This window comes from Podarcis pityusensis, assembly GCF_964106645.2.
Source record: "Podarcis pityusensis genome assembly, chromosome: 13".
NCBI lineage: Eukaryota > Metazoa > Chordata > Lepidosauria > Squamata > Lacertidae > Podarcis > Podarcis pityusensis.
This window is the reverse complement of record NC_138038.1, coordinates 18063679-18079595: the sequence shown is the minus strand read 5'-3', so window position 1 is coordinate 18079595 and position 15917 is coordinate 18063679. Positions and strand designations below refer to the sequence as shown.

The 15917-nt window shown below is 44.3% G+C and overlaps 1 protein-coding gene across 4 annotated transcripts in view; it reads left to right on the top strand.

Moving 5' to 3' along the window:
* Positions 1-7840, top strand: part of PLXDC1 (plexin domain containing 1) — a 65466-nt gene extending 57626 nt beyond the window's left edge. For 3 of the 4 annotated variants that reach the window (XM_080979398.1, XM_080979397.1, XM_080979400.1), the window contains 3 exons: positions 1213-1245; positions 3454-3614; positions 5808-7840. In XM_080979398.1, coding sequence (XP_080835524.1) covers positions 1213-1245; positions 3454-3614; positions 5808-5918 — 305 coding nt within the window. In that variant the 3' untranslated portion in view covers positions 5919-7840. The remainder of the gene's footprint in view (positions 1-1212; positions 1246-3453; positions 3615-5807) is intronic. The other variant, XM_080979399.1, reaches the window with a different exon arrangement.
* Positions 7841-15917: the final 8077 nt, after the last annotated feature.

Genomic DNA, 15917 nt, shown 5'->3' with positions numbered 1-15917 from the left:
TTAACCTGTGCAGCTGGAAACCACTTACTTTCAGTCCAACATCCCTTTAACATTCCTTAATTTTGCAATGTTTCTGAAGATAGTCTTTGAATTTCTTCCAGTCTTCCTCCATCGACTCTTCTCCCTGGTCACGGATTCTACCAGTCATTTCCGCCAATTCCATATAGTCCATAAGTTTCATCTGCCATTCCTCCAGTGTGGGAAGTTCTTGTGTCTTCCAATACTTTGTGATGAGTATTCTTGCTGCTGTTGTTGCATACATAAAGAAAGTTCTATCCTTTTTTAACACCATTTGGCCGACTATGCCCAGGAGAAAGGCCTCTGGTTTCTTAGGGAAGGTATACTTAAATACCTTTTTTAATTCATTATATATCATTTCCCAGAAAGCCTTAATCTTTGGGCACGTCCACCAAAGGTGAAAAAATGTACCTTCAGTTTCTTTACATTTCCAACATTTGTTATCGGGCAAGTGATAGATTTTCGCAAGCTTGACTGGGGTTATGTACCACCTGTATATCATTTTCATAATATTCTCTCTTAAGGCATTACATGCCGTAAATTTCATACCTGTGGTCCATAACTGTTCCCAGTCAGCAAACATAATATTATGACCAACGTCTTGTGCCCATTTAATCATAGCCGATTTTACCGTTTCATCCTGAGTATTCCATTTCAGCAGCAAGTTATACATTCTTGACAAATTCTTAGTCTTGGGTTCTAACAATTCTGTTTCTAATTTGGATCTTTCCACCTGGAAGCCAATTTTCCTGTCCAATTTAAATACCTCCATTATCTGATAATAATGAAGCCAGTCTCGCACTTTGTTTTTTTAAACCATGATGTTTTTGGAAAGTACCTTGTTTTCAGGATTACCAGCCAGACTTAGGAATCTGAACACCCCAAACCAGCCTACAGTGGTAAGACTTTGCCAAAAAAGACTTTGCCAAACCAGCCTACAGTGGTACCTCGGGTTAAGAACTTAATTCGTTCTGGAGGTCCGTTCTTAAAATGAAACTGTTCTTAACCTGAAGCACCACTTTAGCTAATGGGTGCTCCTGCTGCCGCCGGAGCATGATTTCTGTTCTCATCCTGAAGCAAAGTTCTTAACCCGAGGTACTATTTCTGGGTTAGCGGAGACTGTAACCTGAAGCATCTGTAACCCGAGGTTCCACTGTATATCCTCTTTTTCTTATTGTTTTTGTTTTCTTATAGATGATACGAAGTTGAACCAAAATCCAGAAGATGGTAAGTGCCTAATTATTTCTTGGCCTAGTGGATATGCAAATGTGTGGGAATGTCCATGTTCTGGGGATGTGAGGTGTGCCCTGAACTGCTGTTTCACCTGGGATGACCATATGACTAAAGGTAAAGGTAAAGGACCCCTGAATGGCTAAGTCCACTCAAAGGCGACTATGGGGTTGTGGCGCTCATCTCACTTTCAGGCCGAGGGAGCCGACGTTTGTCCGCAGACAGCTTTCTGGGTCATGTGGCAGCAGGACTAAACCACTTCTGGCGCAACGGGACACCGTGATGGAAACCAAAGTGCACGGAAACACCGTTTACCTTCCTGCCACAGTGGTACCTATTTATCTACTTGCACTGGTATGCTTTCAAACTGCTAGGTTGGCAGGAGCTAGGACAGAGCAATGGGAGCTCTATGACTATAACCCTGTGAAGGAAGCCACAGGTCCAAATAGTTGAATCCCCCCCTGACTGCCATATTCCTAAAACCTGGCATTCATTTGGTGAATATTTCTATGCACAACTATGGAGGAAGAAAGTATCAAAAGTTTCTTTTTCTTTCTTTTTTATACTTTTCAGATTTATACATTTCACCAATTTTACAATCATTTTGACATTTCAAAACTTGACTTCCTTCCCCCTCTTTCTGCTGTTCCTTAAATTTATTTTTAATATCTTCTGCATATCCTAATTAACTTAATTTGCTCACTTATTCATCTTCTTTAAATATATACTCTTATGAAACTGGAGGTTATTACAAGGATCTTGCCAATGTTTTTATCTGTTTACAATTTATCTACAAATATTCAGTAAACCATTTCCATTCTTTTATAAAGAGTTTGTTATCTTGATTTCTTATTCTTCCAGTAAGTTTCGCCATTTCTGCATATTCCAAAGGTTTTTGTATCCATTCAAGTATCAAAAGTTTCTTAATTCACAATATCCTTATTGCATTATTGTGACTTTTATAACGTTTGTTATTTATTTTATTATTATTCCTTTTTGTCATTGTTTTTATGGTTTTTTTTAATGTGACGTTATTTCTGCCCTGGGACTGTTTGGCAAAGGGTGGATTATAAATAAGGAAAGCAGATAACTGTATCCCCAAAAGCCAATGGCCTGGCAGGTTTACGATATCTCTCTCACACAAGACACGGCAAGCTGGCAGTTTTATTATTTCTAGTTTTATTAAGTAATTACAAAGTCTCTGCAGTCTGAGCTGTCTTTGCTCAGCCCTCATTGGATGAACCAGTTGGCTCTGCTGGATGACATGTTCTGCGCCAGCAGGATATTCTCCACCTTTTGCCCCACTTCTTGCTGGGCTTATGTTGCTCCCCCTTCAGTTATAAGGAGATTTGGGTTCAGCCAGTCCCTTCTCCTCCTCCTCTTGAGCAGAGTCTAAACATGGCCTTTCCTCTGCAGCCTGCTCTGTCGGCTCTGTGCTGCTTTGAGAAGTGACAGCCAGCATTCCAGAGTGAGAGGGGCTTACATCACTCTCAATGTGGGAAGGAATCAAGTTTCTACTCCCCTCAGTCTGCCCTCCCTCCACTTTGGATTCTTCGCTGTCTGTCTGGGAGGGAACATCCCTGACATGCCCTGGCTCAACCATATCTTGGAAGGTCTAACTTTAACTGAGATCCACAGTGGTTTTTTAGTCCACCCTAAAGGCATTGTGAAAGGGATGCGGGTTGCGCTGTGGGTTAAACCACAGAGCCTAGGACTTGCCGATCAGAAGGTCGGCGGTTCGAATCCCCGTGACAGGGTGAGCTCCCGTTGCTCGGTCCCTGCTCCTGCCAACCTAGCAGTTCGAAAGCACGTCAAAGTGCAAGTAGATAAATAGGTACCGCTCCGGCGGGAAGGTAAACGGCTTTCCGTGTGCTGCTCTAGTTCGCCAGAAGCGGCTTAGTCATGCTGGCCACGTGACCCAGAAGCTATACGCCGGCTCCCTCGGCCAATAAAGCGAGATGAGCACCGCAACCCCAGAGTCGGCCACGACTGGACCTAATGGTCAGGGGTCCCTTTACCTTTACCTAAAGGCATTGTGGGTAATGGTACCCACAAATGGTGTACCTTTCAGCCTCATTTTGATAACTGAACAAACAAAGCTCGCCTGGCTGATCCTTGTGGGTTGTTGTTTTTTCCTTTTGTTGTGGCTGTATTGGAGTAATTTGCACATTATCCCCCCAACCCTTATGAAAACCTCCCCTGAAGGTTTGAGAGACGACTTCCCTGCAAAAATAGTAGAATCCCAGCTCCATACAGGAACCATCGTTGGAATTGTGCTGGCAGTCCTGCTCATAGCAGCCATTATTCTTGCTGGGATCTACATCAGAAGCAACCCTACATCCCACGCTGCTTTGTTCTTCATTAAGGTGAGTTTAACAGCATAGTAAGCCCCATTGAGGCTTGCTTCCAGGTGAGTGGGTGTTAGATTGCTACTCATGAGCCACTTCTCTCTCAACACTCGAGAGGTTTGCCAGTAAAATAAAATTGTGACCCAAATCCGCCTCTTGATCCCTAGCCAAGTGTTTTCCCTGCTGCAGAGTGCAATTCTCCCTGGAGATAATCAACTTGAAAAATGGTTGGGCATCGAGAAAGAAAATGACAAACCTTTAGGTTCCCATCTCCTCAATCTTCTCTCCTGGCTGGTCTTCACCCGTTACCTCCCTCTTTGGCACCATCTTAATTTGATAAAAGGTAAAGGTAAAGGGACCCCTGACCATTAGGTCCAGTCGTGGTCGACTCTGGGGTTGCGGCACTCATCTCGCTTTATTGGCCGAGGGAGCCGGCGTACAGCTTCCGGGTCATGTGGCCAGCATGACTAAGCCGCTTTCTGGCGAACCAGAGCAGAGCACAGAAATGCCGTTTACCTTCCTGCTAGAGCGGTACCTATTTATCTACTTGCACTTTTACATGCTTTCGAACTGCTAGGTTGGCAGGAGCTGGGACTGAGCAACGGGAGCTCACCCCGGCGTGGGGATTCGAACCGCCGACTTTCTGATCGGCAAGCCCTAGGCTCAGTGGTTTAACCCACAGCGCCACCCGTGTCCCCTTAATTTGATATGTTACTCCAAATAGCATCAGAATTCCCGCCCCCCCCCCATGTTGTTTTGAAAATAAAGTTTTGAGCACCAGATTCAGTACTTGCTGAATACTGCTTCACAGATTTGTATGTCCTATATTTTCCGCGTTCCATTTGGGGTCCTCAGCAGCAGTTCTAATGCTCTGAAGTGTACCTAAGGCCCTATACCTGAGCAATCTTTGCAGATGCTATTCAAGAAGAAGACACTAAAATATAGAATATAAATTGGTGATGGCTTTACCTTTGAGGCTGTCATTTTCATGATATTACTTCTACAAATATATTTATGCATCTGGCAGAATTAGAAAGGAGGAGGGGGAAGGAACTCTCCCAAATATGCACAGTATTTCTACAAAATGAATAAAACTTACTTCCGGATAATCACTGCAATCCAGAGCCCTTTATGAAGTTTGATATGCACGCAAAGAGCTTCTATGTGACCAAACTGCCCTGTTTTATTTTTATTTTTCAAGCAGAGGGGATAGTTCTCTGCAGGGCCTGTGCATGCTGCCATGTCCTTCCTTTTGATCTGTCTGGAGATCAGGAAGCAGCCTATTTGTCCACCCAGCCCTGAACGGATTGGCAGAGGCTTTTCTAAGGTCCTTCTCATCACCTGCTTACCCAGTCTGTAAATGCAAAAGATTGAACCTGGGACTTTCTGTATGCAAAAGCATAAGTTTTGCCACTGAACTGTGGGCCTCATCTTTAGGAAGGACAGCTCTGTGCACTACAACTCATGCACATATCAGAAATCGATAGATCGGTTTGAGAATGTATAGCAGCTTTCTCCAACCTGGGGTCCTCCATGTCAGGAACATGCACAGGGGAAGAATTAGACTCAGAAATTGAACTAAGTGAACCAGAGATTGACTCTGCAGATGAGACCTGGCTGACAGAGTCGAGGAAGGGCAGTTCGACCCCCTTTCCCGGGGAAGACTCTGTTAGCTCTCAAGAAGAGGGAGAGTTGGAAGACAGCCACAGCATTGCTAGGCAACCAGCAGATAAGCAGAGGTCTGAGTCTTTGTCGAGTGGAAGTGGGGAGGGGGCAGGCCAGCCTCTCAATTTTCGTTCTAGGCGACAGCGTAAGATCAGAGGGCAACGGAAGGGCAAGAGGGGAAAGGCAGGAGTTTGCCGTCCTTCCTGCTGTGGGAGGGGTGAAAATTCAGACTGACCAACTATCGTAAATGCGAGCAGGCGAGAAGCCGTGCTCTGGATGTGTCTTTTTGTAAATAAACGTACCTAAAACTGCCGGAGAGTCATTACTTCTTATCATGGCTTGATAGACTGCCAGAGGTCATTACACTGCAGATGTTTTGGACTGTATCTCCCATCATCCCTGATCACTGGCTATGCTTGGTGGGGACTGATGGGAACTGGGGTCCAGAAACACGCAACTTTAGGAAGGCTGATGTAAAGTGTGTATGTGTGCAAATTGTTGACAGCCTTTTCACATACCGACGACCTTCTTTTCTTCACGCCACAGCAGAGACCGCACCAGTGGCCTGCCATGAAGTTCAGAAACCACTCGATGTACACGGAAGTGGAGCCATCTGGCCACGAGAAGGAAGGTTTCGTCGAAGCGGATCAATGCTGAAGAATGTGTCTTCTTTTTTTAATTGCTCTCGCACCTTTAAAACGTCACCTCCCGTTTCCTGTTTGTTTCACGATGAGCACAACTGAAGAAATAGCAAAAAGGGGAAAGTAAACACCTAAAGAGCCTCCCAAAAAAGAATTGAAATGGATACAGGAGGACCCAAAAGGCATGCAGGTTTAGCGTGTGGCTCTGGGTGTTTTAGCGGGGAAAGTTACAATGGAGTTGAAGCTTTTATTGCAGAGAAGCCCACTTCATATCGGTTGTTTTCAGGTGTAGCCATCCACGGCTGATTTCAGTGCCAGGGAAAAGAAGTCTAAGTCTGCACTCTTCCTGCTTTTCTCAGGCACCTGAGCCGTATGGTAAAGAAGATGCTTTTTTTGCCTCTGTGTGTTATGGAGGGTATTACGCATAATTCTTTTAAGCCCCCAAACGGTGGGAAAGCAAATACATTAAACTGTCCAAAGAAAGGTTGGGAATAGGGGGAAATCTAGGCTTCTGGTGGGAGAGATTGAAGTTTGCCTTCTGAATAAACCCTTGAGAGATGCTTACGGATGATAGTTAACATGGAACAAGTTGGTCTGACTCAAATATCTCAGTGTCATTCCAGCACTTGCTGGATGCAGCGCCTGACATTTGTGGCTTGTGGGGAGCTTAATCGGGGCCTGATCGGTCCTTCATATTGATCGGTAATGGCGGTATAAATTTGAGCCACAAGAAAGAAAACATTAATTAAGGAGGCCTTGCAATTGACAGTCATCACCCCAGCCGGAGGATAAAATACATATCAAACTTGGCCTCAGACCCTGAAAACAATAATATGGTTTGTCTTATTTCTGCTGTGAATTACCAACTCCACCTCACAATTGGCTATATGACTTAGCTTCCCTTTTCTGGATTTTTTTAAAGAGCAAGTTTTAGTCACTGGTTTCATTAGTACTTTATGAATGAGAAGGAGAAAGGTCTACCTTATCTCAAGGGAACGGAGGGAATTAAAGCAGATTCGCTCTGCCCACTCTGTCTGATCCTACTAACAATCAGATTTTAGTTAGGAAGCAAGACCTGGTCTTTTTCAATGGAGTCTCGTGGCACATATAGAGATTATTTTTTCTTGGAAACGGTGATGTTCCTGTTCTGTCCTCTTTATCTTGTATGATGGTTACCCCATATGTTTTCCCAGTGGGTTAGGGTGATAAAATGTAAAATTCTGGTACACATTCCTGAAAGTGCTGCTATTGGACAACCCCCCCCCCCATCTAATTTGGATACAACACTATGACATGTGAGGCATGGTTGCCAGTCCCAGATTTTCCCACTAGCTCCAGCTCCCTCCCAGGAAAAAAAATCCACATTTAAAGTCAGACTGTAACAAATATTTTGATGTTGAAGTTATTGCGAGCATATCTGTATGGCCACAAGAGAAATATGTGCCTGAGCAAATTTTGCACATATCCTAAGGGCTAGCTCACCTGTTACGGCAATGCAGGGTGACCGCGGTGACCCACACTTCTTATCCCATTTCGTCAGGTAATATTTTGAGGACAAGCGATGTGACTCCATCACATTCTGTGTTTGCTGGTCTTCCGGCATATATCGACTGCCCTGTGCAGGGAGGCGGGAAAGTACTGGCAGCATGTTGACACTCACTGCATGATACGCCTGCTTTAAAATTACCGGGAAACTCAGGGAAGAGATGTGTGTCAGTAAACTGCCGTGCAGAAGGGAACAAGGAGTTGGGCTCTGAGAGTTCAAAGCAGGCTTCTCCAACCCTGCAGGTGTGCTGGGTCAGACCTCGCATCAATCCCAGGCAGCACAGCTGGGGCTGATAGGAGGCAGCGTCCCAAACATCTGGAGGGCGAAGGCTGGTTTAAAACAAAAAACGTTGTACTTTGCCATTTCTTCATATGGTCTGGGGTAAAATAAAAACAGGCACAAACACCACCACAGCAGCCGGGCTGCCTTGGTTGAAGAAAGAGAGAAAAAGCACCGAGAGGAAGTATTATTATTATTATTATTATTATTAGACATGTCTCCTAAACTTATGCATCTGTGTGTGTTGTAGCTTCATTCCGTATCCAGGCTGAGCCTATCTGTCCCAGGGGTTTCCTCAGGAGCTAATTATCTAATGTATAGTACGTAACTGATTTTGTATAATTCTATAACCGTGTAGAGCTATAGATGCAGGCAGAGTATAAATGGGGCTATTACCAGGGTTGTGGCGTTTTCTCCCTGACCTGACTTCTTACTTTTATTTTAAGAAAAGTAAAAACGCATGCATAAGATGCAACACAGTCCAGCAATGCATCCCAGTGGAACTTTTTCAGGACAGTATGTACCGTATTTTTCGCTCTACAAGACGCACCTAGTTTTTGGAGGAGGAAAACAAGAAAAAAAATATTCTGAATCTCAGAAGCCAGAACAGCAAGAGGGATCGCTGTGCAGCAAAAGCAGCAATCCCTCTTGCTGTTCTGGCTTCTGGGATACCTGTGCAGCCTGCATTCGCTCCATAAGACGCACACACATTCCCCCTTACTTTTTAGGAGGGAAAAAGTGAGTCTTATAGAGCAAATAATACGGTATATGCTAGCCTATTTATCACAACCACTGGTGTGCTGTATGGCGAGTGGGGTGGCGGCGAAGAAGAGATCCCTGAAAGAAACAAAGAAACAGGATCTTATATTTGTTCACCAAGTACTCTTATGCAAAAGGTGGACCACAGTCATAAAGGCTTCTTATGGACGTTTTAGTAGCAGACAACCACTGATGTTCTGTTTCGAGCTGTAAGTGGAATGGCATTGTGCTTTCAGAGTCAGGACTTCTCAAACTCTGTAGTCAAGAGAGCAGCCCCCTTTCCCTTTTCTCAGCCTCAGATATGTGAGTGTGTGCATATTCACCAGGACCATTGCAGCCACGTGCAGATTGCCAGCTTAAAACCACAGCTGGGTCTTTCTTTCCCTCAATTTGGATCAAAGCTGGGTTGGAGCGAAACAGATCAAAACGCAGTATTTCATAAGAAATGGCAGGATTGATACAGGATAGGATATGGATTGTGTACACCACTTCCCAAACAATGGAAGCAGAGTAAATGAGAGTGTGTACACAGTCTGTGGGTGAGGAAAGGATTAAATAAACCCTTCTCCTTTCATGACATTCCTGATCATGATTCCCTCCCCTGCTGCAATTTAGGGCAAGAAGAAAAAAAAGTGATAAGGGTTGATTTCAAGAAAGTAGAAACAGACCATAGAGAAGAAAATGGCTGAAGCCATCTGTACAGACCATAGTTGGCCAGAATAGCGGTGTGACAAGCTATGTACACCTGGGGAAATTGTGCAACTGTTCACTGAATTTTAAAAAGTTGGGTTTTCTGAGCTCTGAGTGGGGAAAGAAAGCTGAACATGAGAGGTGGTGGTTTAGTTCGTTCATAGTGTCATACAGATGCCCTAAAAAAGGCAGTGAAGAAAGTGTAGCTTTTCCGCAGATATAATGCCCAATAGCCAAAGAGTAGGGGGAAAGGATTTAATAAAGAGAAGCACAACTTGAGATGTAGTTCTTCCACTCTCCAGTATAGACATACATTCATAGGAGTTTTAACAAGGCATTTTCGGGGCATTTCAGTACTGCATTAGAACTATAAAAACAGACACTGTGTGTCCTGGGCTGACATTTCAGGTCTCAATGCTGGCCTGAGAATCTCTGCTGTCTCCATGTACCTGTTGGAAGTTCATGGCTGGGTAAAGAATCTACATGTGGAACTGCAGGTTTTAGATGTGTTGACCACATCTAATTCTGTAAAATAAAACAAAAACCATGCAAGAGCTTCCTGTAAGTCAAATGACCCATTCAGTTCATGCCCACAGCAAATAAGATCTGAGCACCAAATTTATTATCTCTCATAACAATGCAAAGCCTACTTTTCTTTCTTGTATACTTGAATTTACAACATAATTCATTGTTGAGGAGCGTGGGGTGGAAAAGCTTGTGGCAAGATGTTTGGTACGGATTGTCTGCATGGAATGCAGTGTTGATACTAATATATAATATAAAATATTAATTACTTGTACTTTGGGGGATTGCTTTGGTTTTCAGAATAAAAAAAAAGAGCAAAGATCATGACTGATGTGTGTTAAATTGCAGAATTTTCATAGTTAAGATTTGCCCATATGGTGGTTTTTAAAAGCAAAACAATACATGTATCCATTGCACAAAGCTACAAACATGAGTCTGACCAAACTGCGGGAGGCAGTGGAAGACAGGAGTGCCTGGCGTGCTCTGGTCCATGGGGTCACGAAGAGTCAGACACGACTAAACGACTAAACAACAACAACATCCATTGCACACCTGCTCACCACAGTCCACTTTGGAGAGTGATTTCTATGTTAATTCCTTGTCTCACCCATCACCTGCCTGCTGCAATGCTCAAATTACAGGGGAACAGAAGGGACCCAGCCTCTCAAACTTTTTGTTTGTTGTTGTTGACAGCCCCCTTAGCTACCATTTTTAGGCTATAAAGGGGAGGCTAATTAAGCTAAAATGCAGATTTCATTGAGAACCCCCTACCTTCTCTCACATACACCACCTTCTGTGGTAACTATTAGTGCAACCCTGGCCATGCAGTCTACACCTTGAGGACACACATATGGCTTCCTCTCCCCCTGCCCAAAAAAAGAAAATCCCCATTGCTCTGTCCAGGGATTCCCACACTTTTCTTCTTCTTAGGCGAGTAAGATTGTCTTCCATAAACACGGTTTTAACAGTGAGTCTGTAAGTGACCATGGAGGCCAATTCTGGATCCACACGTCCTTCCACAGTGGGGACATAGGTTTCCAGGCAGGAGTTGATCAAGGTGAGGGTTTGTCAAGCTAGCACGTTTCTCCCTTTTGTCCTGAGTTCGAGCGTCTTCAAAGTCCACAACACCTTTGGTAAAGGCTGTTCTCCAATTGGAGTGCTCACAGGCAAGTGTTTCCCAGTTGTTTATACTACATTTTTTAAGATTTGCCTTTAATGAGTCTTTAAACCTCTTTTGTTGACCACCAGCATCTCGCTTTCCATTTTTAAGTTTGGAATAGAGTAGTTGCTTTGAAAGACGATAATCAGGCATCCGCACAACATGACTAGTCCAACGAAACTGATGTTGAAGAATCATTGCTTCAGCACTGGTAATCTTTGCTTCTTCCAATACACTGGCATTAGTTCGCCTGTCTTCCCAAGTAATGTGTAATTTTTTTCAGAGACACCGTTGATGGAATCTTTCAAGGAGTTGGACATGGCACATTTATAAATGGTCCACGTTTCACACTTGTAGTTGTGCATGTGTGCATCAAATCAAGCACAAGCTTCTGTTATCTACATCACTCCATAGAGGCATTCTCTCATATCTCATTCACTCCATAAAAAAAAAGAGTGGGGAAAGGCTGGGACAATAGACCAATTTCACAATTTTTTAAAGCTGTGTGTTTTATCTTGTTTTGGTTTTGCCTTTTGTAACCCCTGATTGTTTCATAGGTCATATCAAAACTTCACTCTTGTGGTTTATCACCACAACAGCTACTCACTTTGGGTAAAGCAAACAGTCTAATTTGTCAGCACCTAAATGATATCGTAAGGGACGCGGGTGGCGCTGTGGGTAAAACCTCAGCGCCTAGGACTTGCCGATCACATGGTCGGCGATTCGAATCCCCGCAGCGGGGTGAGCTCCCGTCGTTCGGTCCCAGCTCCTGCCCACCTAGCAGTTCGAAAGCACCCTTAAAGTGCAAGTAGATAAATAGGTACCGCTTTATAGCGGGAAGGTAAACGGCGTTTCCGTGTGCTGCGCTGGTGCAGGCTCGCCAGAGCAGCTTCGTCACGCTGACCACGTGACCCGGAAGTGTCTTCGGACAGTGCTGGCCCCCGGCCTCTTAAGCGAGATGGGCGCACAACCCCAGAGTCGGACACGACTGGCCCGTACGGGCAGGGGTACCTTTACCTTTACCTAAATGATATTGAACATCAGAACAACTTGGCCACAATATGGAAAGTTTGCCCATGGTATGACTATTTTCCACCTTCCCATTTTGACTCTCTGGCACCCTATCTGCATAACCTAGCAATTCTAAAATATAGATGCGCTTTTACTCTCGAAAGATTGAATGTATTGCCCTCGGCTGTACTTGAGGGATGATTCCAACAGATTCCACACAAAAAATGCTTATGTCCCTGTGGAGACGGCAGTACTGAATCGGTGGCGCATGCCCTTCTGGCTTGCACTCTTTACAAAAACTTGAGGAATGAGATTATCACCCCTCTTTTATTCTCCATTCCGGGTCGCCCAACCACTGCCACAGTGTCCTTTCTCTTGGCAGATCAAGATGAGCAGGTGACAGCAAAGTCAGCAAGGGTTTTTGTTTGTTTATTTTTGAATATTTATAACAAATAATGAAATGATACAAATCTCATTCATCATGTTATTTACAATTATTCTCCCTTCCCTCCTCTGGACTTGCCTCAACTCCGCCTCTGCTGAGTTATTTATTATATTTATCGTATCCTGCTTTTCCTACACACAAAATAAAATCCCTTATCATTTCTCTGAAATATCTGTTACTCAAATGAAATTTTGAAAGTTTATTCAGATCCTGCCAGTGAATCAGAATAAGATCCACTATTTGACTATTGATTCAAAACCCTAACATGTATTTTATATAATTGACATTTTATTTCTATTCTTTGTATATCGTATTGTTGTTTTATTGCTATGGCCGATGGCTGACACAAGTAAAGATTCATTCATTCATTCAGGTCACATTGGTAAACGGCAAAGAATCTTTTCCTTTGCCTTGTGACTGACGGGGAGCAGAATGAGACCCAGCAGCAAAAGACTGTGTCTTTAAACACAGGTCACCTGTGTGCACACCTGGTAAAGGGGGGTGGAGGTAGGGATAATTTCAACTGTAAAAGCAGCATGCAAAACAGGGGGTTGCTGAACTCGTCTGCTACCCACCACATTCCATACATCCAGTCTTCTTTCTCCCTCGGTTATTTTCCTCCTGAGTTTATTTCCATTCTTGCAGCCTGGCTAGGAGAAAACTGGCTTCATGGGGGAAGCTGGAGGCCTGCAAGGGTGGGGGGTTGAGGGAGAACTCCATGTTGTCCTCAAAACAGGAACTCAAAGTCGTAAGTCTCAAGAGACAGTGACTGTTGTTCTTTAAAAGATAGGTGCCGTAATGTGCTATCATTCTCATTTTTCTCCCCTTTTCCTCACATCTGGTTACTCATGCACATGGACATAGATATACAAAAACTCATCCCTGGGTTGTTTAGATAAGGGGAAACGACAATAAATGGGGAAATTCTTATCTCCCAAAACAAAACTGATATTATTTTCAGGCCGGCTCCTGGGTTTCATCCTCTTGGACAGGGTTGTATGCCAATATGCCTCTGATTCCTGCCTAACTGTGTATAGCGTTTGTTACTCTGTTGGTTTTATAGATTTGTGTAGCGATAAGGAAACCCTGCAGTAAGCGTGCCATTGCTAACACCATCCATATTTTAATCTTCTGTTCAAAGGACTCTGACTTAAAGAGGCTTTGGCACAGGAAGCAGTGCACAAAGACCTGGAAAACAGGCCACAATCCTACTGTATATTGCAAAGATAAAGTAAATGATGATGATAATGTATTATTTTTATGCCACCCATCTTTCTGGGTTGCCTCAGCCACTCTGGGCAGCTTCCAACAAATTAAAATACAGTAAGACATCAAACAAAACAAAAAAACTTGCAGGAATTTTATTAAAGATACAAGCCAAGAAGTACAGTCAATGGAGCAAAAAAGCAATGGAGAAATTTTTAAACATGTAATTAATTAATTAATTAATTATGCTGTTCTTCCAAAGGAGCCAAGCACATCAAAAAGAACTCCATCAGGACTGGGGAAAAGAGCTGAAATATTGTACTTAATCCTAAAATTTGAAGTGCTGTGGGTGTATATATATGTATATATATATATATATATATATATATATATATATATATCTCACAACCTTTAGCTGAGGACCACAGGACGGTTTGCAATGTAAAAACACCAAAATACATAGCGCATAGTAACAAACAAAAACAATATACACCAGCCGTACAGTTTAAAAGTTGCCATTCTCAGGATGTCTTAAAGAGGAGGCACACAAATTAGGACCTCACATGATAGGTGCAAGGTGCAGGTCAGTTCATATGGGGAGAGACGGTCCTTGAGGTCTTGTTGTCCTGAGCCATCTAAGGCTTTATAGGTCAAAACCAGCACTGGGCAGACTTGGGTCTAGAGTAGGATTGCTGTATTTCAAAAAGTAACCCGGACACCCCAAAAGTTGTTGAGCGTTTTTTAGGAACCCCCAAAGGTTGTTGAGCTTTTTAAAGACAACCCACAAAGTTGTTGAGCCAACAACGCCCCAAACCATGATTTTTTGATTGACTTGCCTAAGATCCAGGACAAAGCACTGCCTTTTGGAAACCCCCCCCCCCCCGGACGTCAGTTCTGTCTTTGAAATCCCAGTAATGGCAGACAAATGGCGTTGAGCCAGACTAGGCTATCCCTTGGCCACCAGCCGAAGCTGATGGAAGATACTCCATGCCACCAAGGCCGCCTGAGCCTCAAGCGACAGAAATACCGTACTCCAAAGCTGTGTACCTGCTCCTTCAGAGCACGCAAGGTCCTATCCCTGTGGTCTAGGGAACCACCCACTAAGAACTTTATTCTTATCTGGATTGAACTTTGTTGGCTCTCATCCAGTCCATTACCGAGGTAAGGCAATGATCCAGCACAACCACTGCCCCACCTGCAGACGCTAAAGAAAAGGTCCAAAGTCTAAGAACTGCATTCGAAAACCTGAAAGATTCACGTAATTGAAGGCTGTGCAATCCTAGCATATTTCTAGTTGGGAAGAAGTCCCACTGAATTCAGTAAACATGCATAGGATAGTGGTGTGACAAAGTCCCCGCAACTCCCCAAATTGTACATTGACAGGCTTTCTACCTACCTACATATGCTTGATCCCCAGTTCATAGTTTGAAGGTCCATGCTGCAGCAAATTTGCTGAAGTTAAGCAGGTCACAATCTGGCCAGTGCCCAGATGGAGACCACCTGGGATTTTTGGAAGTCCGCTCACCTCTCTAGGTGCGGCAGCGTTGCTGGACGGAAGAGGCTTCACTGGGGCCCAATGGTGGAATTCAAATGGCACTGCCCTTCCTGATAGGCAGAGGGGGCATATGCCCCTGCCGCCCATCAGGAGCTGGATCTTAGCCTGCACCCTGCATTGGCGAATGGGGATACAGGCTGGGGCATGGGCGGAGCCAGGGGCGGAGCCAATGGAGCCCATGGTGGGCTTCCCTCAGATCCGCCCCCTGCCCATTTAAGCAGCCTGTTTGTTCCTGCTCTGGGTTTTCCCCCCATCCCACCCACGGTTTACGCTGATAGGCAATGACTTTGTTGTGACAATGGTGATCGCCGTTCTTTATGGGACTGGGTAGGAATTTGCTCACTGGGCTAATTGGCACTGACCTGGTGGTTTTGCCTACCTCATAGCAATTCGTCACAACCGGTTGAGCATTGGGACAATCCCTTGTTTTGGATGGAGGGGAGGTTGTAGTCTCCGCTTGCCCCTCCAAACGCTGTGGTATCCCATTAAAGAGTTTCAGGGGGAGTGGCCATGTCTGCGTGCCCAGGGGGGCCAGGGCCAAAGGCACTCCCCTGCGGGGGTCACCCTACTGGATATAAGTCTTAGGAACCCCTGCCTGGATTGACCACGCATCACTTCCAGCAGGCAGGCGGGAAGTATTTAGATTACCCCATGCCCACGCCAAAACTCTTTCATCTGTATTCAATAAAGTTGTAGCCTGTTTTCACCCCAAACCCAGTCTAATTGGTCTCTTATTTATATGTGTTGGGGTATGGGAAGTCCGATGCCTGGTCCTGCAATGCTGTGAACAGCACCTTAAATTCATTCCATGATGGAAGAAAATAAAGATCTAAAACTAAT